At 46.2% G+C, this 23,693-nt stretch overlaps 1 protein-coding gene across 12 annotated transcripts in view; it reads right to left on the bottom strand.

Annotated features, from left to right (window-relative positions):
• Positions 1-23,693, bottom strand: part of MVB12B (multivesicular body subunit 12B) — a 194,289-nt gene that overhangs the window by 125,520 nt on the left and 45,076 nt on the right. For all 12 annotated transcript variants that reach the window (XR_008700588.1, XM_055541172.1, XM_055541165.1 and 9 more), the window contains exons 3-4: positions 5,121-5,228; positions 41-137 (exon numbers count right to left, since the gene is read on the bottom strand). Coding sequence is in view for 11 of the 12 variants with exons in the window: in XM_055541172.1 (XP_055397147.1) it covers positions 41-137; positions 5,121-5,228 (205 nt within the window). In the remaining variant the exon portion in view is untranslated. The remainder of the gene's footprint in view (positions 1-40; positions 138-5,120; positions 5,229-23,693) is intronic.

Genomic DNA, 23,693 nt, shown 5'->3' with positions numbered 1-23,693 from the left:
AAACTCTCACTGTGGTGAGTAGGGCCAGAGGGTGACTCACGTGTGTCCACCGTCTCCTGAATCGGGATGAAGCCGACAGGCAGAGTGTCCTTGATGTCGATGAGCTTCATGTCCACTAACACGTTCCCTAAATGGCTCTTGGGAAGAAAGAAAAGAGATATAGACAATTAATCTGAACACGCCTGTGGTGGGTCTGCCATTCTGGCTTCAAAACGCATATTTAACACAATGACTCATGCAGCCTTACGACAGCAGGTTAATTAGAGTAGGTGCCAGTTAATGATCCCCAGCGGCTACACGGGGACTCTGGTGGCCCCCAGAAAAGGATTTCGTCTGCAGAACCTCAAGGCCAGTCACTTAGACGTGGCCTTGGTTAGCAGAATGAGTGGCTCAGGAGATGCCCGAGATGTAACCGAGCAGAGAGCAGCTGTGCACCCACGTCCCGGGGCCACGTGGCTCCTTAGCCCTGAGCATCAGCTCTTGGGGCAACAGGTTTAGAAGAGCACATTCCCGGGGTGGCTGTTGCACCGGGAGGCAGGGGAGCTACATCTCTAACAGAGAATCAACCACACTCTCCAGTGATCACTGGTCTCTGCATATTGACACGCATTTCGGTGGCTAGATATGTTCTGTAAAACCCCACGAATCGTAAACTCACACAGAGTGGGAAAGCCCTGCTGCCTAATATTACACATCTTCTAAAATGACATGCACAGGGGTCTCTTAAAGCTTCTACTTAGTGGTGGTGCACAGGGTCCACAGTGCACAGTTTTCCGTAACCAGAGCAAAAATATCTTCGAAGATGGCATGCAGTCCTATAATTGCAAGAGAGAATTCTTTGCAAACGCCCTGGCACTTGCAGCCCGCATTTCAAGTTGGAAACGAGCTCTAAAGAGATCTACCCTACAACTTAAACAAAATGGGGCCACCTCGGAGGTTTCATTAACATCTTCAGAGTCATTTACAACTTAGCTCCCCTTCTCTCTAGTTAGAGCCAGTTAGAAAAAGAATGATGCCTTCCCATCCCAAATCTCTCCTGTTAGGATGCTAACAACGCACTTGGCATGCCCGTCTTCCAGAAATGCCCAAGCCCCCATAAGCACACACGTGGTTTACTTGTTCTACGTTCCCAGATGACCCCACCACCTTGCCCTGCACAGCAGTTCCTCCAGAGTCAAGCCTGGCCTGCTCAGAGAAGGGTGTGGCCCTCAGTCTCTGTGGCCCCATGCGTCCTGCCCAGTACCATCACCATCACTGAAAACCAAGCAGGGAACTCCTATCATCTATACTCTATGCTTTGTTCTCTCTTGGCGCGCTCAACTTTCCTTCGTATCAGTTTCTAATGGCATGTTTGTGAGGTTTTTAGGTAGTATCTTCTTTGTGAGGTTTTTATGTAGTATCTGCTTCCCCACCAGGGTTTAAGAACCACGAGGACCAAAACCATCTCTGCTACTACTATACATCCAAGCCTAGCATAGATCTTGGCAAACAGTAGTTACTCAATAATTACTGCTGAATAAATTACTATTTTGGGGTACGTTTTCAACCAGACGGGCCACTCAGAATCCGAAATCAAAATGGACTTGCTTGGACGACAAATCTAAATAATGCCAACAAAAATATTAAAAGTATATTTAGTAAGTGCGTTATAAACCAAAAGTACACAAATGAAATAAATTCCTGAAATTTAGCCATGAAGGTCAAAGTGTCGAGTGTAAACTATGACCAGTGTTTTCTCGGCACTGTGGTCAGAAAGCCATCTCTCTCAAAAGCTGGTATTTGTGGAGGATTTAAAATGATTACATTTCAGGTAGCTGGGTCTCAGGAAAACAACGCACAGGCCAGCACAGCAAGTGGAGAGTGGAACCCTAACGTGGAATAAATCTCTGACCGTGGAGGAAGGGTTGGAACCATTAACCCAACTCGCAAACATCAGCTGCTTTCAGAATCGTCTGATCTAATCTATCATACATTTTTTTTTTTTCATGGCAGTTGCTTTTCCATGTCATCACTGCTTTCTGCATTGAGAAATTAACAGCTGGGTATGTTTCCCTGCCCTATAGATGGATGGGCGTTCATCAATATCCTTCTCCAACGTCTTCCATCTGACAAGTTGGGTTTTAACAGAAGTCAACTGCAAACCACTTAGCGACCTCACCCTCCACACTCTACGAACGTCCCTGATCATAAAGCCAGAACGTCAGTGGTGCAGCCATTAAAAGAGGCATGAAGACCCCCCTCCGGTACACATGGAACGGGAGGCTGCACTGTCAGAGCTTCCTGCAGCCCAAGTGAGGTCCCTCGGCGCCCCGGGCTGCCGCTGCACCGCGTTTAATACAGTAGGTCTGCGACACCATTAATTTTGCCTGTTCCTCTCCCTTCCCCCATCCTGTGCTCTCTTTCATTTCCTCCTCATAAATATGAAGAACGTATTCCCAATCCTTGTTGAGCAAATGATTCATGCCAAAAGCCCAATATGCACTGACTCAGGGTATTTATATTGTCTCTGGTAGCCAGTATTTGCTAGTATACTGTAATTATTTTTGACAACCTTGCATTTAAGGTAGCCACAGATAACCAACTTAATATTCAAATGTTCATAAATCCTTCTGTTTAATATCCTCCCTACCTAATCTATGTACATTATTATTACAGGTAATGCAGAAAGTACAGGGCATGAAAAGTGCAATTAATCTCGATCCTTCCCCAGGAAGCAATGTCACTCCAAAGCCAGGTTTCTGTGTTAACAGCATTATTGGGGGAAAGGAATTCAGGTTCCAGAGGAGTCTCCCCAAACTCCTACACAGGGAGTCTCAAGTCGCCTAATTAAGAATCTGTCCAGTCTTGAGATTCTACATCCCTCCTTTGCAGTTGTAAAAAATTATGCCATGCAAAGTCTTGGCTCTGACAGCGGGGCTGGGACAGACCGGCTGTAACAGATTAAAATATGGCTCATTCCTGCTCTACTCCTCGGCTGGCAAGGGGGCCCCTGCCACCCCTTTGAACTGCCTTCCCTCTGCGTCTCACTACAGGACCCATTCATTCTTTTTCTGAAAATAAAATGCACCTAATTTCCTTACTGCCTCAAAAGGGGAGCAGGGGATTCTCCCACTGCCCTTGTCCTCGTCTTACACCCTCTCCCATAGGCACCTCACCATGCCTGCCTGGTCCTCGCAGAGTAAGAGATACAAAGTAGGCACTCAACACACATCTCCTGAATGTTTGACAAATGATTAGATCGATCTATTTTCTACCATTCACTTACCCATGACATTAAAATTAACAAGCCCCAGTGACTTCTCTCTGTCATTTTTTAACTTGTTAGTGTCCCTACTCCAAGGGATCAGGGGCTCTTCTGGCCGAGAGTACCAACACCCCATAGCCTTCAAGGAAATGCAACAAAAACAGAAACCAAAAACAGCCAATGAGATCGTCTGTCCTCTGCAGCCATGGACTCCTCTTCAGCAGGAGGGGCCGAGGCTGAGTACAGGTCAGGAGTGAACGCGTGAAATCACCGGGCAGAGCAAGGGTGTGGACACGCGCTGCTCAAGCCTCAGGAGGTGGTCCCGCAGCCCAGCGTGCAGTGAACACGCAGACTTCCCGCAGAAAGGGGCAGCCAGCGGCAGAACAGAGGTGACAAAAGCTAAGAATATGGATGGTTTCAAAGAGGGTATAGGTAACCTCCAGGGACAAAGGGGACAAGAGAGCACCATAGGTGTTTATGGACACAGGATGGAGGGATGGAGCCAGGGGCACTGCCCGAACGTCACAGGCCTGACATCTGGAAAGGTAACCAGCCTTCAGACCTGCCCCTGGGGTCTCCTCGCTGCACCGTGACCCGACCTCAGACCTGCCCCTGGGGTCTCCTCGCTGCTCTGTGACCTGAAGGTCCTGCTCAGACCCACCGCGGGCCCAGCTGCCAGGAACTTCCCTCCTCCATCAGGAGCTCTGTCCTTTACAGTGAGTATTTATTACTTGCATCATGAGTGGGAAAAAATGAGAGCAATGAGTCCTCCCTGAGTATGTTAGAAATCATTTTCCTAACAAACACTCATCAACAAATGGGAACGGCTGCTGGACAAGAGTGTGGACCACAGATCCATGTGACGAGCCACAGCCAGAAAATGCTGCAGGGACGCATGAGGACTATGACGGGACCACGGGGCTGTGGGCTTGTGACGGAGAGAAAGACGGTGATCTTTTCCCCTTCCAGGCTTCTGAATGGGGATGCTTGAACCTGATTATTTTTTAAATCACTTATGAACATATTTTATTGTTGCCATAAGATTTATAAAAACAATAAAAATATTTCCCATCTGATTTTTGTTTTGCATTTAGGCCCAAAATAAAATGGCACCCCTAAAAATGAAAAATCTGACTGCTCCCTATTAGGGTTAGGGAAGACAGGTGTCCTTAGACAAGCGCATAAACTCCCTGATCTCAGGAGCTATTACTTTAAGAGTCTGAGGATGGAGGCAGCATATTTGCAGAGTGCCCAGGACAGGCCTCACATGGAAAGGATACTCACAAGAGCCACTTCTCTTTTTTCTAAACCACCTATTAGAACATCTTTAGTAGGTGCCTTTAAAATTTCCTAATTTATGGGCTTAAGTATTAAAAACAACACAGTAAAAGTAATCTGCATGTGTGGTGGATACCTACCTGCTGAAACAATGAAATGTCACGTGGCAGAGAGACCTGGGGAGAAAGTCAACACGGCCACGTCTCGGGGAGGGGTGACCATGGGGCATCTTCTGGCTATGTTCCCCTCTGTTGGTCAGCTTTAAAGCCAGCTCCTCTGGAAGATGCTCACATCATACTACCCTGCAATTTGTTACTCGGATGAAAGGCAGGCAGGATGAGAGCTGTGAGAGAAATCTTTTCTGTGTTTCCTTTGGAAAACAGGTTTTAATGGAATTCACTGCACACTTGGGTATGTGGTTAATAATACTGTTAATAAATGAAACCCAGTGGTGGTTGCTGATCCTACCTTGTTTACTTAAAACCACCGATAAATTAACACAGCGATGAAAATAAACCACCACCAAAAAAGTGAGGAGAATTTCAAACACGAATGGAAAGGACTTGTGCTCACTTAGCAAACGGAAAGCTAGACTTACATTTTCTTTGGAAAAGGATCTTGTGAAGCACAGGTATCGGGTAACCTTGGATTTAAATAAGCCGTCTTTCCAGAGGTCAGCGTCCACACCATCTGCTGTCTGAGCGACCTGCACCAGAGAGACGGGGAGGAGGACACAGGTGAGGCAGGGGCCACAGAGGGCGGGCTCGAGGGGCTTCCGTGCCTGCGCCAGTTAACTCTGCCCGGACTCGCGCAGCATCTCATTAGTCCTCTTCACCAGGCCCTGGGAAGAGATTTTTCCAAGAGGGGCCAAGGGAGAGTGTGAAAAATACAACTTCTAAAAATACTGTCCCTGGGGAAGTCATTGATTAAAGACACCCTGACAAAAGTGCTTCTAATGAGAAAAGAGGAACTTTTGTTTGTCGTGGACCGAGAAGGGACTGGAGAAGTCAGCACGTATGGTGCTCATTACCAGTCACTCCGGGGACGGTACAGAGCGCAGAGGGAAGAATGGGGCATGAACTGCCACCTGAGAGGGGCCGGGGCTGACTGGGCTGGCCAGGGGCTGCTATCACTGGGCGCGGGGGGCGGGCAGGGCGTCAGGGAGGTTCGCCTTGCCCCGCTTCTTTTCAGCACAAGTTCTGCGAGTGGAATTCAAGGTTGAAAACCAGTGTGATAGGAAAATTTTAAAAAGACTCAGCTGCTAGTTTCTAGTCTCACTGAGGAGCCATAGTCTCATATATGGCTGTAGAAATTTCCCTCTAAGGGCTTCCCTGGGGGCTCAGATGGTAAAGAATCTGCTTGCAATGCAGGAGACCTGGGTTCGATCCCTTGGTTGGGAAGTTCTCTGGAAAAGGGAAAGGCAACCCACTCCAGTATTCTTGCCTGGAAAATTCCATAGACATACGAGCCTGGCAGGCTATAGTCCCTGGGATCGCAAAGAGTCAAACATGACTGAGGGACTAGCACTTTTCAGTTTTAGTTTCAAGACGCGTTCAAGGATGAAGCCAGCCTTGATATGAGTCTTACAGGGCCTAGGCCCTGGGCCGTGGGACCAAAGCCATCAATGGGAAGAGCTCACGAGGAGATGGGAGAGGAGGAGAAGGCTGGCCAGGACACGCTGTCCCCATTCCACGATGCTCGTTAAGGAACAATCAGGCTCTGTGCTGCTTCTTCCCTCAGCACCCAACAGGTCAGAGGAATCCACATCCTGGCTGCACCCTAATGGGACTCCAGGAAGACTGGGAGCAGGGCCCCTTTGGGGAGCAGTGCCCTCTGCAGCCGGCCCCCTGAAGTGCACTCTGGGGTCTCCCTGCTCCTCCTTCTGAGGCTTAGACTGTGGGAGGCATGTGTGCTCAGTTGGGTCCAATTCTTTGCGACCGCATGGACTGTAGCCAGCCAGGCTCCTCTGTCCATGGAATCTTCCAGGCAAGAATACTGGGGTGGGTTGCCGTTTCCTTCTCTGGGGAATTGTCCCAACCCAGGGATTGAACCCACATCTCTTGAGTCTCCTGCATCGGCAGGTAGATTCTTTACCAGCTGAGCCACTGGGGAAGACTATAGGAAGCCTTCCTTGATCTGACAAGCTCCGGGCTGTCCTCACAAACTGCTGAAAATGCCTCTGTTCTTTACACAAAACTGCCCTGATTCTGCCCCGTCCTGTGTCCACACTGCACAGCAGGCCCACACGGCTCGGACTGTCACGTGCAAAGCCGGGAGTGTGGGGCCGACTCCACCAGGAGGGTCCCAGAGCCCCCACGTCCATGTTCTCTGAGGGAGCCCCTGAAAAGACCAAAGGCCAACTGGCAAAAGAAAAGGGCTTGCTTTCACACTGAACAATTGGTAAGTTCATAAATGCCATAAAGGGAAAAGAAGGGTCCTTATGCTGAATATGCAAAGATGTTTGACCTGAAATCTGAAGGAGGAATGGTATGGTGACAATCTCATGGACAGTCTGGTTCAAGTATGTCACTCCCACGGAAAGAAACACGGCTGAACAGACCAGGCCTTGTCCGCACTTGTCCCTATAATGGTCACACATAAAGTTCCTCAGAAAACCTGAGATTTGAGGCCGTGGCCCCAACTTCTACCACCAAGGATCCCTTATGCTTTGTCTTCTCCCACAGGTTCCACATTTGAAAGAATTTTGTTTCCCAAATGTACTTGTATTTCCTCAGTTCAAAGATGTAGCTATTTGAGAATCACCTGTGGATTTAAAGAATGCTCCTTTAGGAAAAAAAGAAACATCATGTCAAATTGCAGAAACCTATTTCTCAGATGCATTGCAATTTTGGAACCATTAAAATGTGACAAGATGCCACAGGAACAAAAAAAGAAGGGAACCTATGTAGTTTCTCTATAATAAATGTATTATTTTTGATAAATTTTTACAAAAAAACAGAGAGTCTGCAGAACACGCAAAGGCTGTGGTACCTCCACCCTTCCACAGAAAAGCCTGGGGGGTTCAGGAGAGTATTCCTGGCTACTGTGTGTGTGAAACTGTGAAACACACAGAGGTATGCCCCCTCATTCAAGGCCATCATTTCCAGGGTTTGAAAATGAGGATTCCCTCCTCTCACCCCACTGCTAGAATCTTCCCTTTTCTGAATGAGAAGACACCCTGGTATGATGAAGAGGCTGGTGCAGGAATGCAAAGAGGGGAGCGGGAAGCAGGAGCAGGCCTGCTCCCTCCTCAGAGGCCCCCTTCCCTCCCTCTGTCCCTGCAGTTAACAGGCCTCCAACCTGTTCCTGAGACCCATTCAGCAAGGTCCACCATGGCCCAGCTCTGCCCTGAGCCACAGCTCACGTGCGGTGAAATGAAAACGTGTAACGCCCTCCAACCCCAGCCAAGGGGAGTGAGAAGGGAGGTGAGAGTGAGAGAGAGGAGGAGGGAGAGAAGTGTGTGTGTGGGTGTGCGTGCACACATGCGTGTGCATGGGTGGGTGTGGGTGTGCAGAGCACAGAGGTGCCTGCAGCCAGGGGTCCACAGCCTGGGCTGGATCCACCTCCAAGGCTGCTTGAGGTGTGGGGAGCCCAGATCTGGCTCAGCAGCAGGACTAGGGAAGTCCCTGGAGGAACAAGGCTGGGCCTTCACAGCTTGCCTTCCCTGGAGCAAGTTCCCAACCTAAACTCTCCCCATGAAGCTAGACTAGCTACGAGGTAAGTTGGAGAAGGAAATGGCAACCCACTCCGGTGTTCTTGCCTGGAGAACACCATGGACAGAGGAGCCTGGCGGGCTACAGTCCATAGGGTCACAAGGAGTTGGACATGACTGAAGTGACTGAGCATATGAGGTAAGTATGTGGTCAGTAGCTACATGGGTGCCCCACAGAAGTTCACATCTAAACTCTGTCCCTGTGAACTCAGTCTTGAGTCCCAGGATGGGAAGGGGGGGACAGGGAGGCAGGCTGTGGGTAGAGGAAGAGGACTCTAGGTACAGCAGACCCCAACCTGACACTCCAGGCTTAAGCAAGCCCCCACCCCTGAGGGCACTGTGGGGACAGAGGGGATAATGCACGAGACCTGCCTCAGTGTTCACCCAGGACCACATGAAGCCAGTGCCAACAGACAGGTCTACGCAAACATGACGACCCCATGAAGCCAGCACCAACAGATAGGTCTACGCAAACGTGACGACCCCATGAAGCCAGCGCCAACAGACAGGTCTACGCAAACGCGACGACATGAAACACGCTTTTATAGCTACAACACACTACATCAGGATTTGAAAAGCCCTGCATTGTCACATGAGGGCTCAGCTCCAACCTCTGGTCCCTGGGGTTCCTTCCCATCTCTGGGACTAGACCTGGTCTTCAACACAGATTATGTACTTGTGTGATTAACCTTTACCGGCTCTACTGCCCCGCCACTGATAAAAGCTTCGCCAAGCCAAGGACGATGTCCAATGGCCATTTATCCCCTGTACTCAGCATCCTACTTGATACACACGGGCTCAACCACAACTGGCTGAAGGCGTGAACGGACAAATCAGCCTGTAGATCTGCAGCAAACTGTGAAAAACCAAGAAACCCCGCTAGCTGCTGGAGTAAGGTAATACAAATTAAAAAAATGAAATTTCCAGGACTTAATCCCTTGAGCTGAATGTATGTGTCCCCTTCAAAATCACCACTCACAGGTCAAACCCCAATTTCAACAGCGAGGCCACTTATTCCTTCGGTTTTATCTGTACCCTGTCTTGTTCCCAAAATGACTAGAGGATGCCCAATGCTGCTGCTGGCTGCAGTGCCCCGGGCGTGTCTGTCGTAGGGGTTCACACGTGCATGCACACACACACACACACCCCTCTTACACACTCACACACTCAGACCCTCCCTCTTCTTCTCCCATCTTCCCAGTATAGGAGCTGCCTCTGTGGAGGAAGAGGTGAGCAGTGACAGACAGGGCACTTGGGTTTACCGCTCTTCCCCGCCAATATTCTTCTAAAATGACAATCTAGTGGAGACAGTACAGAGCCACTAAAATAAAGAGCAAGAGAGGAGTACAGCACGAGGCAGAGGCCATCGGATCTGTGGAGACGTGGGAAGTGGAAGGTCCAGGGTGTACCAGAGGAGGGGGGACAGATATCCCAGGGCCCCAGACACCATTGGGATGAGGGTGGAGGGCCTGGAGATGGGTGGGATGCGAGTTTAGAACTGGAGACAGGCAGAACAAAGCCATTAAGATTCCTAGAGCCCCACTCTGCTTCAGAAGTATTTTCTGCAGAAATGGGATCAGCAGGGCTCAGAGCTCCAGGACACCAGCTTGGTGGGGAAGGAGGTGAAGGAGGAAGTAAAACTCCAGAGTCAGAGCAGAGGGTAATAAATATGCACATTGAGCTGAACAGTGACTGAAAGGTGGGCCCTCCCCTGTCCCTTCCAGGCCCACCCTCCTTCCTGCTTTTGGAACCTTGGGAGCCAGGTGCACCCATAAATGTTGCAAATTGAAGGATGTGTCTCTGGAGAAATTAAAGAGTGCCAGAGAGAAGACCAGCACCCACAGGCTCTGAGGTCTCTGGTTACGGTTACAAGAGCCAGCTCCGTGGTGCACCAGCCACTGTGCAGCCCACCAGTCATCAGGCCCCACCCCTACCACAGGGCTCCAACCCTAGGAGCTAGGGCCTGGCTCTTAACTGACAACAAAGAATTACCAGGCACTGGGGGAGTCTCAAATATGACAACAGGGTCCAAATTATTAGAAGAAAGGGAACCTGAAGATAGCACAGCAAATGGGAGGAAACAACAAAGGCTAAAGAATTAACAACCAAACCTGTAATGAGTATCTTCAGAGGAATAAAAGATACACAGTCACCAAGCAAGAACTGGGTTTCCCTGGTGGCTGAGACAGGAAAGAATCTGCCTGCAATGCCGGAGACCCAGGTTCGACCCCTGAGTCACGAAGATCCCCTGGAGAAGGGAATGGCTCACCCACTCCAGTATTATTGCCTGGAGAACTTCATGGACAGTCCACGGGGCTGCAAAGAGTTGGACACAGCTGATCAACTAACACTTTCAATTTTTTTAAAACGAGAATAGAATATTGTGGAAAACGTTTTAAAAGGAACAATTTAAGACAACACAAGGAGTTTAGACATAAAAACTTATAGCTAAAATTAAACATTAAAAAAAACCCATATTGGAGGAGAAAATTTAAGAAACCTCCCAGAAGATAAAATACAAAGGTGAAGAGAGAAACTAGAGATGGGAAAAAAATACCCTAAGAAAACTGAAGAATCAATATAGTATCCAACAATGAAATTTCCAGAAAGGGAAATAAAAAACATAAGAAAAAGTGAGCCTCCACAGTAAGGAGATCCTGAGAGTTCTAGCACAGTGAATAAAAAAGTCCACCCCAAAGCACAGCCATGGAGAATCCCATTGATTTGGGGATGAAAAAACTGCCCTTAAAGCTTCCAGAGAGAAGTAACAGGCCAGGTACAGAGGAACAGAATCAGAATGCACCCGACTTCTCATTAGCAACACTGAAAACTAAGGCGCGAACAACCTCTTCAAAATTCCAAGGATTTCCGGATTTCTCCACCTCAACCAGCGTCAAGTAAGCATGAAGGTAGAAGATCTTAGCAGACATCCATGGGCTCACAAAGTTCATCCCACTGCCTTTTCTGGGGAGCCTAGGGGAGGATGTGCCAGCATGACTGGGGACTGAATCATACAGAGGAACCTAGAGCTCCAGGACAGGCCCCATACAAGACAGCCTGGGGACGGCCTGGATGGAGGGAAAGGACAGCAGGTCATGGAAAGAAGAGCGGTGTGGGCCGTCTCTGGGGGAGGGGGCAATGTGGACTGCACCCTGGGAAGAGGTGTGGATGGGCGCGGGACAGACATGCGAGCATTTACAGGCCTGAAGCTCTGCGTGAAAATATAACTTAGTAACTAACTTGAAAACTTTAAAGAAAAACTTTAAATTCTCATGTAAAAATCGGTAGGCATCTAGACAAGGAAGTAAATGAAAGAGACAAGTCAGGAACTAATTCCAAGAAAAGGAAATGGTTACAAGAAAGAACCTCCAGTCCTGCTGCATCACTTGATGCAGTGGTACCCAATGTTTGCCTTGTTATGATATATAAACGCTGCCCACTAATGTTCCAAAACTGTGATACTGCCTGATGGGCGGAGAACATGAGAAAACTACATGTGCAGGATAGGCAATCAAGAAATAAACAGTACAATCACATTATTTAGAAACATGGAGATGAAGTACCAGAAGCGAAAAAATCTAAAAGAGCTGAAAGTAACTGCTTCTGGGGAATGAGACAGGGCCGGGCTGGCTATACTTTATTAAAAGTCCCTTAGCACTCTCTGATTTAACTGTGTAGGCATCACTTGGTTAAAAACAGAAAAGTGAATTTTAATTTTAAAAACTCAAGAGAGCTGGGGAGATGTCTCATGGAAGACAGGATGGGGGCGATACTCCCTGGAGAGAAGCCGTTACTGCGAGGACCACAGGGATGTTCCTGCGGGTACAGCGTGACCCGGCTCCGGTCATCTTCTTAGTGTATCCCAGTGTGTGACAGCGTCCAAAGCTGCACGTGCCTTCTCCACTGCCGAGTCCGCCAAGGGAACAGGAGCATGTGGAGGAGCCGCGGCCCCAAGCCTGGCAGGACCACACCGGGGCCTTGTACAGCTGCCTGCCCGGCCTGGGCTCAGCCTCTGGCTCGTGCAGCCCAGGCCCCCGACTTCCTTCCTTCTCGGGCTCCAGCTCAGAGGTCACATTCTGCATGACCACGAGGCAGTCCCAGAAGGAAATGTGTGTTCAGGAAGCCCAGAGAGCCCATGGGGCGCGGGAAGGAACCCCTGAGCATAACTGCAGGAAAGCCTCCTGGTTTGAGGACAGGAGGAGGGGCAGGGATCCCGGCCGAGTACTCACTGCTGTCGGGGCTCTGGTCTAGGCAGCTTCTGCGCAGTCTCACTGAATCCTTCCAATCACCTGATGCAAGGGGTACTACTTCCCCCTCAGTTTACAGATGAGAAAATGAGGCTTGGTGAACTTCCATAAACTAACTCAAAGTCACTCCGTGGTCAGAGCAGAGGTGGGGCTCTGTGCCCTCTGGCTCTGCCCCCTCAGAACCTGGTAAGCAGAGCACCCCCACACAGCCCAGGGAAGTATGGTCCACCTCCCGGGTCAAAACCAGGGCACCTCTGGGCCCTGCCTTGGGGACAGCTGACAAGCCATGGGCAGGCCTCTCTGACACAAAGAACCACCCAGGCCACTGAAAACAGTGCCACAGAGAAAGGGCATCCCTGAATGCTGCAGACATCTATTTCTTCTTTACTGACTACGCCAAAGCCTTTGACTGTGTGGATCACAATAAACTGTGGAAAATTCTGAAGGAGATGGGAATACGAGACCACCTGACCTGCCTCTTGAGAAACCTATATGCAGGTCAGGAAGCAACAGTTAGAACTGGAGATGGAACAACAGACTGGTTCCAAATAGGAAAAGGAGTACGTCAAGGCTGTATATTGTCACCCTGCTTATTTAACTTCTATGCAGAGTACATCATGAGAAACGCTGGGCTGGAAGAAGCACAAGCTGGAATCAGATTGCCAGGAGAAATATCAATAACCTCAGATATGCAGATGATACCACCCTTATGGCAGAAAGTGAAGAGGAACTAAAAAGCCTCTTGATGAAAGTGAAAGTGGAGAGTGAAAAAGTTGGTTTAAAGCTCAACATTCAGAAAACTGAGATCATGGCATCTGGTCCCATCACTTCATGGCAAATAGATGGGGAAACAGTGCCAGACTTTATTTTTGTGGGCTCCAAAATCACTGCAGATGGTGACTGCAGCCATGAAATTAAAAGACGCTTACTCCTTGGAAGGAAAGTTATGACCAACCTAGATAGCATATTCAAAAGCAGAGACATTACTTTGCCAACAAAGGTCCGTCTAGTCAAGGCTATGGTTTTTCCAGTAGTCATGTATGGATGTGAGAGTTGGACTGTGAAGAAAGCTGAGCAACGAAGAATTGATGCTTTTGAACTGTGGTGCTGGAGAAGACTCTTGAGAGTCCCTTGGACTGCAAGGAGATCCAACCAGTCCATCCTAAAGGAGACCAGTCCTGGGTGTTCATTGGAAAGAGTGATGCTGAAGCTGAAACTCCAATACTTTGGCCACCTCATGCGAAGAGTTGACTCACTGGAAAAGACCCTGATGCTGGGAGGGATTGGGGGCAGGAGGAGAAGGGGACGACAGAGGATGAGATGGCCGGATGGCATCACCGACTCGATGGACATGAGTTTGGGTGAACTCCGGGAGTTGGTGATGGACAGGGAGGCCTGGCGTGCTGCGATTCATGGGGTCGCAGAGTCGGACATGACTGAGCATCTGAACTGAATTGAACTGAATGCTGCGGAGAGGACGCCCTGAGAAAGGGCATCCCTGAATGCTGCAGAGAAGACAGCGCTCGGGAACAGTCTGGAAGCCCGTGGGGTTGGAGAGCTTTGCTGTGATGACAGGAGAAGAGAAGGAAACAGACTAACTGGAATGCTTTAAAAGGTCCTGTGCGCTCACACAGGGCCCAGTGTTCTAACACTGCTCTTTAACTTGCATGACACGGGAACACCTGAGCTCACCCACACGAGGGGAGAGTGGAGGACACGGGCACACGGGGACCAGGGAGCACCCCAGCCAGCAGGCAGGCCTCAGGAAGAGAACACACGGGGGTTCACTTGCTCAGAGAAGAGATGCAGGGGCTTGTGCAAGAGACTGCACTCGTCACAGATGAACCCACTCTCCAGTCTGTTCACTGCGTTCTAGACGCTGCGGGGGTCCTAGCAACACCGCACATTCACTGTGTGCGTTCTAGGTGCCGGGACCGACTCCAAGTATCTTATTCTCAAGTTGTTAATGTAAGTTACCTCATTTAACACAACAGCCCTACGTGAGTTACTGTAATAATCGGTTACTAGCTGATTTTATAGATGAGGAAATTGAGGAACAAAAGGATTGTGGCTAAATAAATTATGGTATGTCTATGTAATGGACATACATAGGACACATATTATATAACTGAAGCTAATATAATGCTGCACGTCAGTTATACCTCAATACAAATAAATTTAAAGCAATAACATTAAAAAATATCCATAATGTCAACTGTGCAGAACCAATGCAGAACCAAAGGACACATATTCAGTTCTTAGAAAAGACAATGTACGTATATGTAGAGAATTATGTCCATGATATATTAAGTGGGGGAGCAGGGATCTTCGTACTAGAAAGCATATGAGACAATCCATATAAGGCAGACATGGACATACCAGTTACTCCTGAAATGAGTATTAAATTCCATTAACTTGGTGCTGCCTATCAAAAGCCTTAAAGCTATATATGTCCCGTGACCAAGGAACGTCACTTCTGGACAGAGAGTTGAAGGAGAACATCAGCTTTGTGCACAAGAGTGGATCATCACTTGTTCCTTCACACTGAGCCTCTGGGCGCCAGACGTGGACGAGGTGCAGAGGACAGAGGGCTGGACTAGGTGGACTTGGGCCCTGACCCCACAGGGGACGTTCCAGATGGGGGACGATGCATAACAAACAGGTAGACAAACAAATATATCAGATGATTTTAGGAGTCTTAAGAGTCTTACATAAAGGAGAGTAATGGGGACAGGCGACCAGGGAGGGCCTCTCTGAGGAGGGGCCTCAGTGCCAACGCCTGTGATGGGAAGATGCTGTCCCGAGACCTGGAGGCAGAGCTGTGTGCAGCGAGGGGAAGATGAGGCTGACGAGTGGGCCACAGGGGCGAGGGGAGGGCTCTGGGGCCAAAGCCTGGCAGGAGGCAGGAGTCTCGACAGTGTAGAGGCAAACGAGGGGAGCAAGTGACACACTTCCAATGATCAGAGGATGTCCTTACAATGCAGGACTCTGCAGCATTTCAAACGACGCTGAGGACACATCACCCGACAAGGGAAGCTGAAGGGAAAGAGTAAGTTACACAGTGGTTTCTAAAGTACAATCTTGGGATTGAATAAAAAAAAAAGATACAAATGAACTTATTTACAAAACAGACTCACAGGTCTCTAAATCAAACCAATGAAAGGGGAAAAGTGGGGAAAGTGATAAATTAGGAGACTGGGATTAACATATACAAACTACTATATATAAAACAGACTGTTGGCGTCCTTTAATGGACCGGAACCCAGTGGTCCGGAGTTGACGATAAGAAAGTGAAAGAGAGAGAGAGAAAGAAAGACAGACAGACACGGGGACCCAAGCTCTGATGGAGCAAGGGTGCTTTATTAGCAGAAATGCAGGCTTATATATCTCTACTAAGATGATTACAGGATGAAATTTTATCAATAGTCACAATATGGATAGTCTAATACATACAAGGTCGCTGATGCAGAAAAGAGTCACTGAAGGGGATTCATACATATGTCATCCTATGACCTCAGTCCTGGGAACAGCGTGCTGTTTCACTTGTTCCCAGAATAGGAACTGATAAGGAACAGAGAATCCTTGAGAAATGACAACATATAGGATTCCTTAAAGTCAAACGTCCCCTGACAACAGACAACTAACAAGGACCTACTATAGCACAGGGAACTCTGCTCAATGTTCTGCAATAACCTATGTGGGAAAAGAACCTGAAAAAGAATGGATATACACACATACATGTATATATATGGGCTTCCCTGGTGGCTCAGACAATAAAGTAAGAAACATGGGTTCGATCATCGGGCAGGGAAGATACCCTGGATAAGGAATGGCTACCCACTCTACTATTTCTGCCTGGAGAATTCCATGGACAGAGGAGCCTGGCGGACTACAATCCATGGGGTCAGAAAGAGTCGGACACAACTGAGCAACTAACATTTTTTCATACATATATATATATATAAATGATTCACTTTCTGTACATCTGAAACACAACACAGTAAATCCACTATACTCCAATAAATTTTTTAAAAATTCAATCTTATATTTTGTTTTCAGGATGGGGAACACATGTATACCTGTGGCAGATTCATTTTGATATATGGCAAAACTAATACAATTATGTAAAGTTTAAAAATAAAATAAAATTAAAAAATAAACAAACAAAAAAAATAAATAAATAAAAGTTAGCTATACAGGAAAAGATCTAAACAAATCAAAGCAACGTATTAAACTACTGTTTGGTTCTGCACAGTTGACATTATAGGTATTCTTTAATGTTATTGCTTTACATTTATTTTTATTGAGGTGTAACTAACATACAGCATTGTATTAGTTTCAGTTATACAGCATATGATTCAATATTCTATACACTGTGAAGTGATCACAGTAAGTCTAGTTAACATCTGTCACGATACATACTTACAGAATTGTGTGTGTGTGATGAGGTCTTCTAAGACCTACCCTCACTGAGCAAGTTTCAAATATGTGACACAGTCACAAGTAAATATAACTACAGTTGCCATGCTGTTCATGACATCTCATCACTTATTTATTTTATAACTAGAAGTTTGTACCTTTTAACTCTTTATGGTTTTCATAATAAGAAAAACAAAAAATTTTAATATTAAGAAAAGAAAAACAACAGTTTAAAAGACTTCATTTGATGGAATGAGAGAGAACGATCTGCTGGATTTAAACCCAAGAAACACTTTGTAAATCAGCTCCCCAACTAAGCTGACTGGAGAGGGGCTGGCAGTAAATCCTTAAAACTGTCAGAGGTCCTTCAATGTCAGGATCAAGTACTCTTGCCCAAGGAGAAGCTATTGAAAGACTGCTAACCATGGGTTTCATCAACCCGTTCACACCCTGGTGTTTTAAGAGAGCCCACCCACAATTCAAAGATGTGCTTGGCAGACAGAAAGCAGTCAAAGGGCCAGGAAATTCTGCAGACATTCCAAAGGAAATATCTGGCAGACGCTAGGAATAAGAGTCGTGTTCAAAGGGCTCTTGAAGTGTTAGATCATTCACTGCTGAAACACACACACTTGGCCCAGGTCAGAGAGTGGCCAACCAGGGAGCCCCACACCCTTACTCAGACCAGTGTGGGCACAACATCCTTCTGGATCTCTAATAGGAGGTGTGACCAAAATGCTTTCTGAAAATGATAAAGTGAAATGAGCCTTTTGACTTATCTGGTAACGAGCCCAGGAAGTCTTTGGTTTTGGTTCTGATCTGATTTGCATCATCTTATTGTTTTGAATCCTGAATGGAGACTCAAGCCTGCCAGGAATCTTCAGCTAAAGGTTCGGGTATTTCTTAGCCAGAGAAATGAATGTGTGGCTCCGTCCCGAGCCTGCCACGGCTCCCTCCGCCTCTGGGCTGGTCCCTCCACTGACACCCCAGCTCTCCCTCCTCGATTCACCTTCCCTGACTGCACCTGGCCACCTCCAGGCTTTGTCCCCATGGTTCCCTTTCATCACTCAGGGCCTGGCTGACAGAGCCCACTGCCACGTCTCCCTGCTCCCACCAGCCAGGATTATGCTCTCTTCTTCCAGGATCTTCCCTTCTCACAGCTTCTTGCATCAAACCTTCTCTAATATTAAGGAAACTGTATGACAGAGGAAAGTACTTGAGTTTTTGGAGGCAAAAGGTGGCAACAACCCAAATATCCATCAACTGATGAACAGATAAACAAAATGTGATCTATCCATACCATGGAATATTACTTGGCCATAAAAACAGAATGCAGACGGGACACATGCTGCAACACTGCTGAACCTTGGTAACATTATGACAAGCGAAAGGATACTGTACATTTATGTGAAACCTCCAGAAAAGGCAAATCCACAGACAGAAAGTGGTTTCATGGTTGCCAGGGCCTGGAGGCATGGGGAGATGGGGAGTGACTGCTAATGGGTTTGAGATTTCTTTCTGGGGTGATGAAAATATTCTGAAACTGAAGATTACACAACTCTGTGAATATACAAAAAACTACTGGACTATACACTATTAAGGGAGAGGGTTTTCTGGTAGGTTAATTATATTTCAATAAAGCTGTATTTTGGAAAAAAGCCTTAGACCTGGCATGTAGCAGATACTCCAAAAATGTTAGTTCTTTATGATTACTTTTGCTCCTTAAAGTAAGGATCCTACTTTACTCCTTGGGTGTTTTTCAGAGTACCCAACCCAAGGCCCTGCTGGTGGAACACAATCAGATATTGACCAGATGTCTGAGTGAACAAGTAAAAAACATACAGTCTGAAAAATGCACATGGAGTGAAGGGAGCACATCAGAGCTGCACGGAATGGCCCTCTCTTTGTTCCACCCCTGACCAGCTGCCATGGTTACTGCAGGCACAGAGAGGACTGGTTCCTGAGGCTGGGTGGGTGGAAAAAAGCAAAGGGCCCTAGAGACACCCCTGGAAGATAGGAGCCCTGTTTCTGCCTCTGCCGCCCCCAGACGGCCAGGCCAGGACACAGCCCTGGACCTCCTCCACGGGCCCCCTAGAGAGCATTATCAGTGGCACAGAGGTTTCCTCGTGGCTGGGGGGCACCCACGTGGAGGGTGCGTCCCTCTCAGCCACGAACATTCAGTCTGTGACGGAGCTGTTGCTGACACACCAGGGGCCAAGGCACGAACTGCACAACAGCATGCAGACACGTGACAATCACTGTAGAATTAAAGATTAATTAGAGCTCTGTCTCACATAAAAATAAAATTCTGGGTGCATTAAAGATTAAATGTGAAAAGCAAAACTTTAGAACTTTTCAAAAAAAGATGTAAGTTATCTTTATAATTTTAATAGAGAGAATTATTAAAGAAACAAACACGTGTATAAGAAAATCTATAAAAGAGAAGATGGATGAATCTTCAGTTCAGTTGCTAAGTATGTGCAACTCTTGGCGACCCCATGGACTGCAGCATGCCAGGCTTCCCTGTCCATCACCAACTCCTGGAGCTTACTCAAACTCATGTCAATCAAGTCGGTGATGCCATCCTACCATCTCATTCTCTGTCGTCTCCTTCTCCTCCTGCCTTCAATCTTTCCCAGCATCAGGGTCTTTTCCAATGAGTCCGCTCTTCACATCAGGTGGCCAAAGTATTGGAGTTTCAGCTTCAGCATCAGTACTTTCAATGAATATTCAGGACTGATTTCCTATAGGATTGACTGGTTTGATCTCCTTGCAAGGAGACTCTAAGGGACTCTAAGTGTCTTTTCCAACACCACAGTTCAAAAGCATCAATTCTTTGGTGCTCAGCTTTCTTTATAGTCCAACTCTCACATCCATACATGACTACTGGAAAAACCATAGCTTTGACTAGATGGACCTTTGTTGGCAAAGTAATGTCTCTGCTTCCTAATATGCTGTCTAGGTTGGTCATAGCTTTTCTTCCAAGGAGTAAGCGTTTTTTAATTTCATGGCTGCAGTCACCATCTGCAGTGATTCTGGAGCCCAAGAAAATAAAGTCTGTCGCTGTTTCCATTGTTTCCCCATCTGTTTGCCATGATGTGATGGGACTGGATGACATGATCTTAATTTTCTGAATGTTGAGCTTTAAGCCAACTTTTTCACTCTCCTCTCTCACTTTCATCAAGAGGCTCTTTAGTTTATCACTTTCTGCCATAAGGGTGGTATCATCTGCATATCTGAGGTTATTGATATTTCTCCTGGCAATCTTGATTCCAGCTTGTGCTTCAACCAGCCCAGCATGTCACATGATGTACTCTGCATATAAATTAAATAAGCAGGGTGACAATATACAGCCTTGACGTACTCCTTTTCCTATCTGGAACCAGTCTGTTGCTCCATGTCCAGTTCTAACTGTTGCTTCTTGACCTGCATACAGATTACTCATGAGGCAGGTAAGGTGGTCTGGTATTCCCATCTCTTGAAGAATTTCCCACAGTTTATTGTGATCTACACAGTCAAAGGCTTTGACATAGTCATTAAAGCAGAAGTAGATCTTTTTCTGGAACTCTCTTGCTTTTCCTATGATTCAGTAGATGTTGGCAATTTGATCTCTGGTTCCTCTGCGTTTTCCAAATCCAGCTTGAACATCTGGAAGTTCACAGTTTACATACTGTTGAAGCCTGGCTTGGAGAATTTTGAGCATTACTTTGCTAGCATGTAAGATATTTGGTAGTTTGAGCATTCTTTGGCATTGCCTTTGTTTGGGATTGGAATGAAAACTGACCTTTTCCAGTCCTGTGGCCACTGCTGAGTTTTCCAAATTTGCTGGAATATTGAGTGAAGCACTTTAACTGCATCATCTTTTAGAATTTGAAATAGCTCAACTGGAATTCCATCACCTCTACTAGCTTTGTTTGTAGTGATGCTTCTTCCTAAGGCCCACTTGACTTCACATTCCAGGATGTCTAGGTCTAGCTCAGTGATCACATCATCGTGGTTATCTGGGTCATGAAGATCTTTTTTTGTATAGCTCTCCTGTGTGTTCTTGCCACCTCTTCTTAATATCTTCTGCTTCTCTTAGGTCCATACCATTTCGCCTCTTTATTGTGCCCATCTTCGCATGAAATGTTCCCTTGGTATCTCTAATTTTCTTGAAGAGATCTCTAGGCTTTCCCATTCTATTGTTTTCCTCTATTTTTTTGCACTGATTGATCACTGAGAAAGGCTTTCTTATCTCTCTTTGATTTTTTTGAAACTCTACGTTCAATTGGGTATATCTTTCCTTTCCTCCTTTGCCTTTAGCTTCTCTTCTTTTCTCAGCTAATTGTAAGGCCTCCTCAGACAACCATTCTGCCTTTTTGCATTTCTTTTTCTTGGGGATGGTTTTGATCACTGCCTCCTGTACAATGTCATGAACCTCCATCCATAGTTCTTTAGGCACCCTGTCTATCAGATCTAATCCCTTGAATCTATTTGTCACTTCCACTGTATAATCGTAAGGGATTTGATTTGGGGTCATACCTGAATGGTCTAGTGGTTTTCCCTACTTTCGTCAATTTAAATCTGAATTTTGCAATAAGGAGTTCATGATCTGAGCCACAGTCAGCTCCTGGTCTTGTTTTTGCTGACTGTATAGAGTTTCTCCATCTTTGGCTGCAAAGAATATAATCAATCTGATTTCAGTACTGATCATCTGGTGATGTCCATATGTAGTCTTTTCTTATGTTGTTGGAAGAGCATGTTTGCTATGACCAGTGTGTCCTCTTGGCAAAACTATCAGCCTCTGTCATGCTTCATTTTGTACACCAAGGCCAACTTTGCCTGTTACTCCAGGTATCTCTTGACTTCCTACTTTTGAATTCTAGTCCCTTATGATGAAAAGGACATCTTTTTGGGGTGTTAGTTCTAGTAGGTCTTGTAGGTCTTCATAGAACCATTCAACTTCAGCTTTTTCAGCATTACTGGTTACGGCATAGACTTGGATTATTGTGATAGTGAATGGTTTGCCTTGGAAATGAAGAGAGATCATTCTGTCATTTTTGAGATCACACCCAAGTACTGCATTTTGGACTCTTCTGTTGACTATGATGGCTACTCCATTCCTTTTAAGGGATTCTTGCCCACAGTAGTAGATATAATGGTCATCTGAGTTAAATTTGTCCATTCCCATCCATTTTAGTTCACTGATTCCTAAAATGTCTATGTTTACTCTTGCCACCTCCTGTTTGACCACTTCCAACTTACTTGATTCATGGACCTAACATTCCAGGTTCCTATGCAATACTGTTCTTTACCACATTGGACTTTACTTCCATCACCAGCCACATCTACAACTGGGCATTGTTTTTGCTTTGGCTCTGTCTCTTCATTCTTTTTGGAGTTACTTCTCCATTCTTCTCCAGTAGCGTATTGGGCACCTATCGACCTGGGGAGTTCATCTTTCAGTGTCGTATCTCTTTGCCTTTTCATACTATTCATGGGTTTCTCAAGGCAAGAATACTGAAGAGGTTTATCATTCCCTTCTCCAGCGGACCACATTCTGTCAGACCTCTCCAACATGACCTGTCCATCTTGGGTGGCCCTACACGGCATGGCTCATAGTTTCATTGAAACTTATTATCCTAAAACTAAAAACTTTGATACAATAGAGGCCACTCAAAACAGTGAAAAGACAATTCTCATACTGTTAGCAATGCAGAACTGACAATATCTAAAATAAATAAAGAACTGCTACAAATCAATAAGAAAAAAAGGAAGAGAAAAGAAAAGTAATATACAACATGTAAAAGCCACATGAGAAAATGTTCGACCACTCTGATGGTAGTTTAGTCACTGAGTCATGTCTGATTCTTTGCAACTCCATGGACTGTAGCCTACCAGGCTCCTCTGTCCATGGGATTTCCTAGGCAAGAATACTGGAGTGGGTTGCCATTTTCTTCTCCAGAGGATCTTCCTGACCCAGGCATCAAACCCAGTCTCCTGCACTGCAGGTAGATTCTTTACCAACTGAGCCACCAGGGAAGTGGCTAAGAACAAATTTAAAATAACAATTTTATACCATTCATGGTAAATCACTGACTAAACCATAATAACTATCTGACTAAAATGAGTGGGGCACAAGCTGGCACAGCTCCTTTGGAAAACACACTTACTAACTTTGGTAAGGAGGAAATGACCTAGCAATTCTGCTCCTAAATTGTTCCCTAGAGAAGAAATTCTTAGCATAAAGACATAAGGATTATTATTTGTAATACAGTTTACAGTAGTAAATTATTGGCAGCAATGCAAATCCTCATCAAGAGAAGGGTGAATAAGTACATCACAGTATATTCACGCAACAAAAATCCACACAGCTTTAAAAACACGTGAACTGGAGTTACATGCACCCACAAGGATAAATCTCAAAAACAATGCTAAGCAAAAGAGCAAGTTGAAAATATGTACAGTAGGATAAGCTTTCCACATGATGATAGCATCGATATAAAAGCAGAAACAAATACACAGGAACAATAAACACCGAACTCAGTGGTTACTCAGGCTTAGGAAGGACACTCAGGCCTAAAGGGTACACAGGCACCAATGATGTTTTGTTTCTTTTATTAAAAAAGAAAAAAACCACATAAACTTGGTGAAACATTAAGACCTGGAAAAGCTGCCTGGTGATTACACGGATATTTGCTCCTTTATTCTCTGTACTTTTGTACATATATGAAATGCTTTGTAACACAATTTTTAAGAAAATCAGACAATAGACTTTAAAAGCAAAGAAGTGGGGCCTTTCAATACTTGCAAATAT

The sequence above is a fragment of the Bubalus kerabau genome, chromosome 11 (assembly GCF_029407905.1).
Source record: "Bubalus kerabau isolate K-KA32 ecotype Philippines breed swamp buffalo chromosome 11, PCC_UOA_SB_1v2, whole genome shotgun sequence".
In the NCBI taxonomy this organism is placed as follows: Eukaryota; Metazoa; Chordata; class Mammalia; order Artiodactyla; family Bovidae; genus Bubalus; species Bubalus kerabau.
Note: the sequence above shows the minus strand (reverse complement) of the source record. Positions and strands in the feature narration are given on the sequence as shown.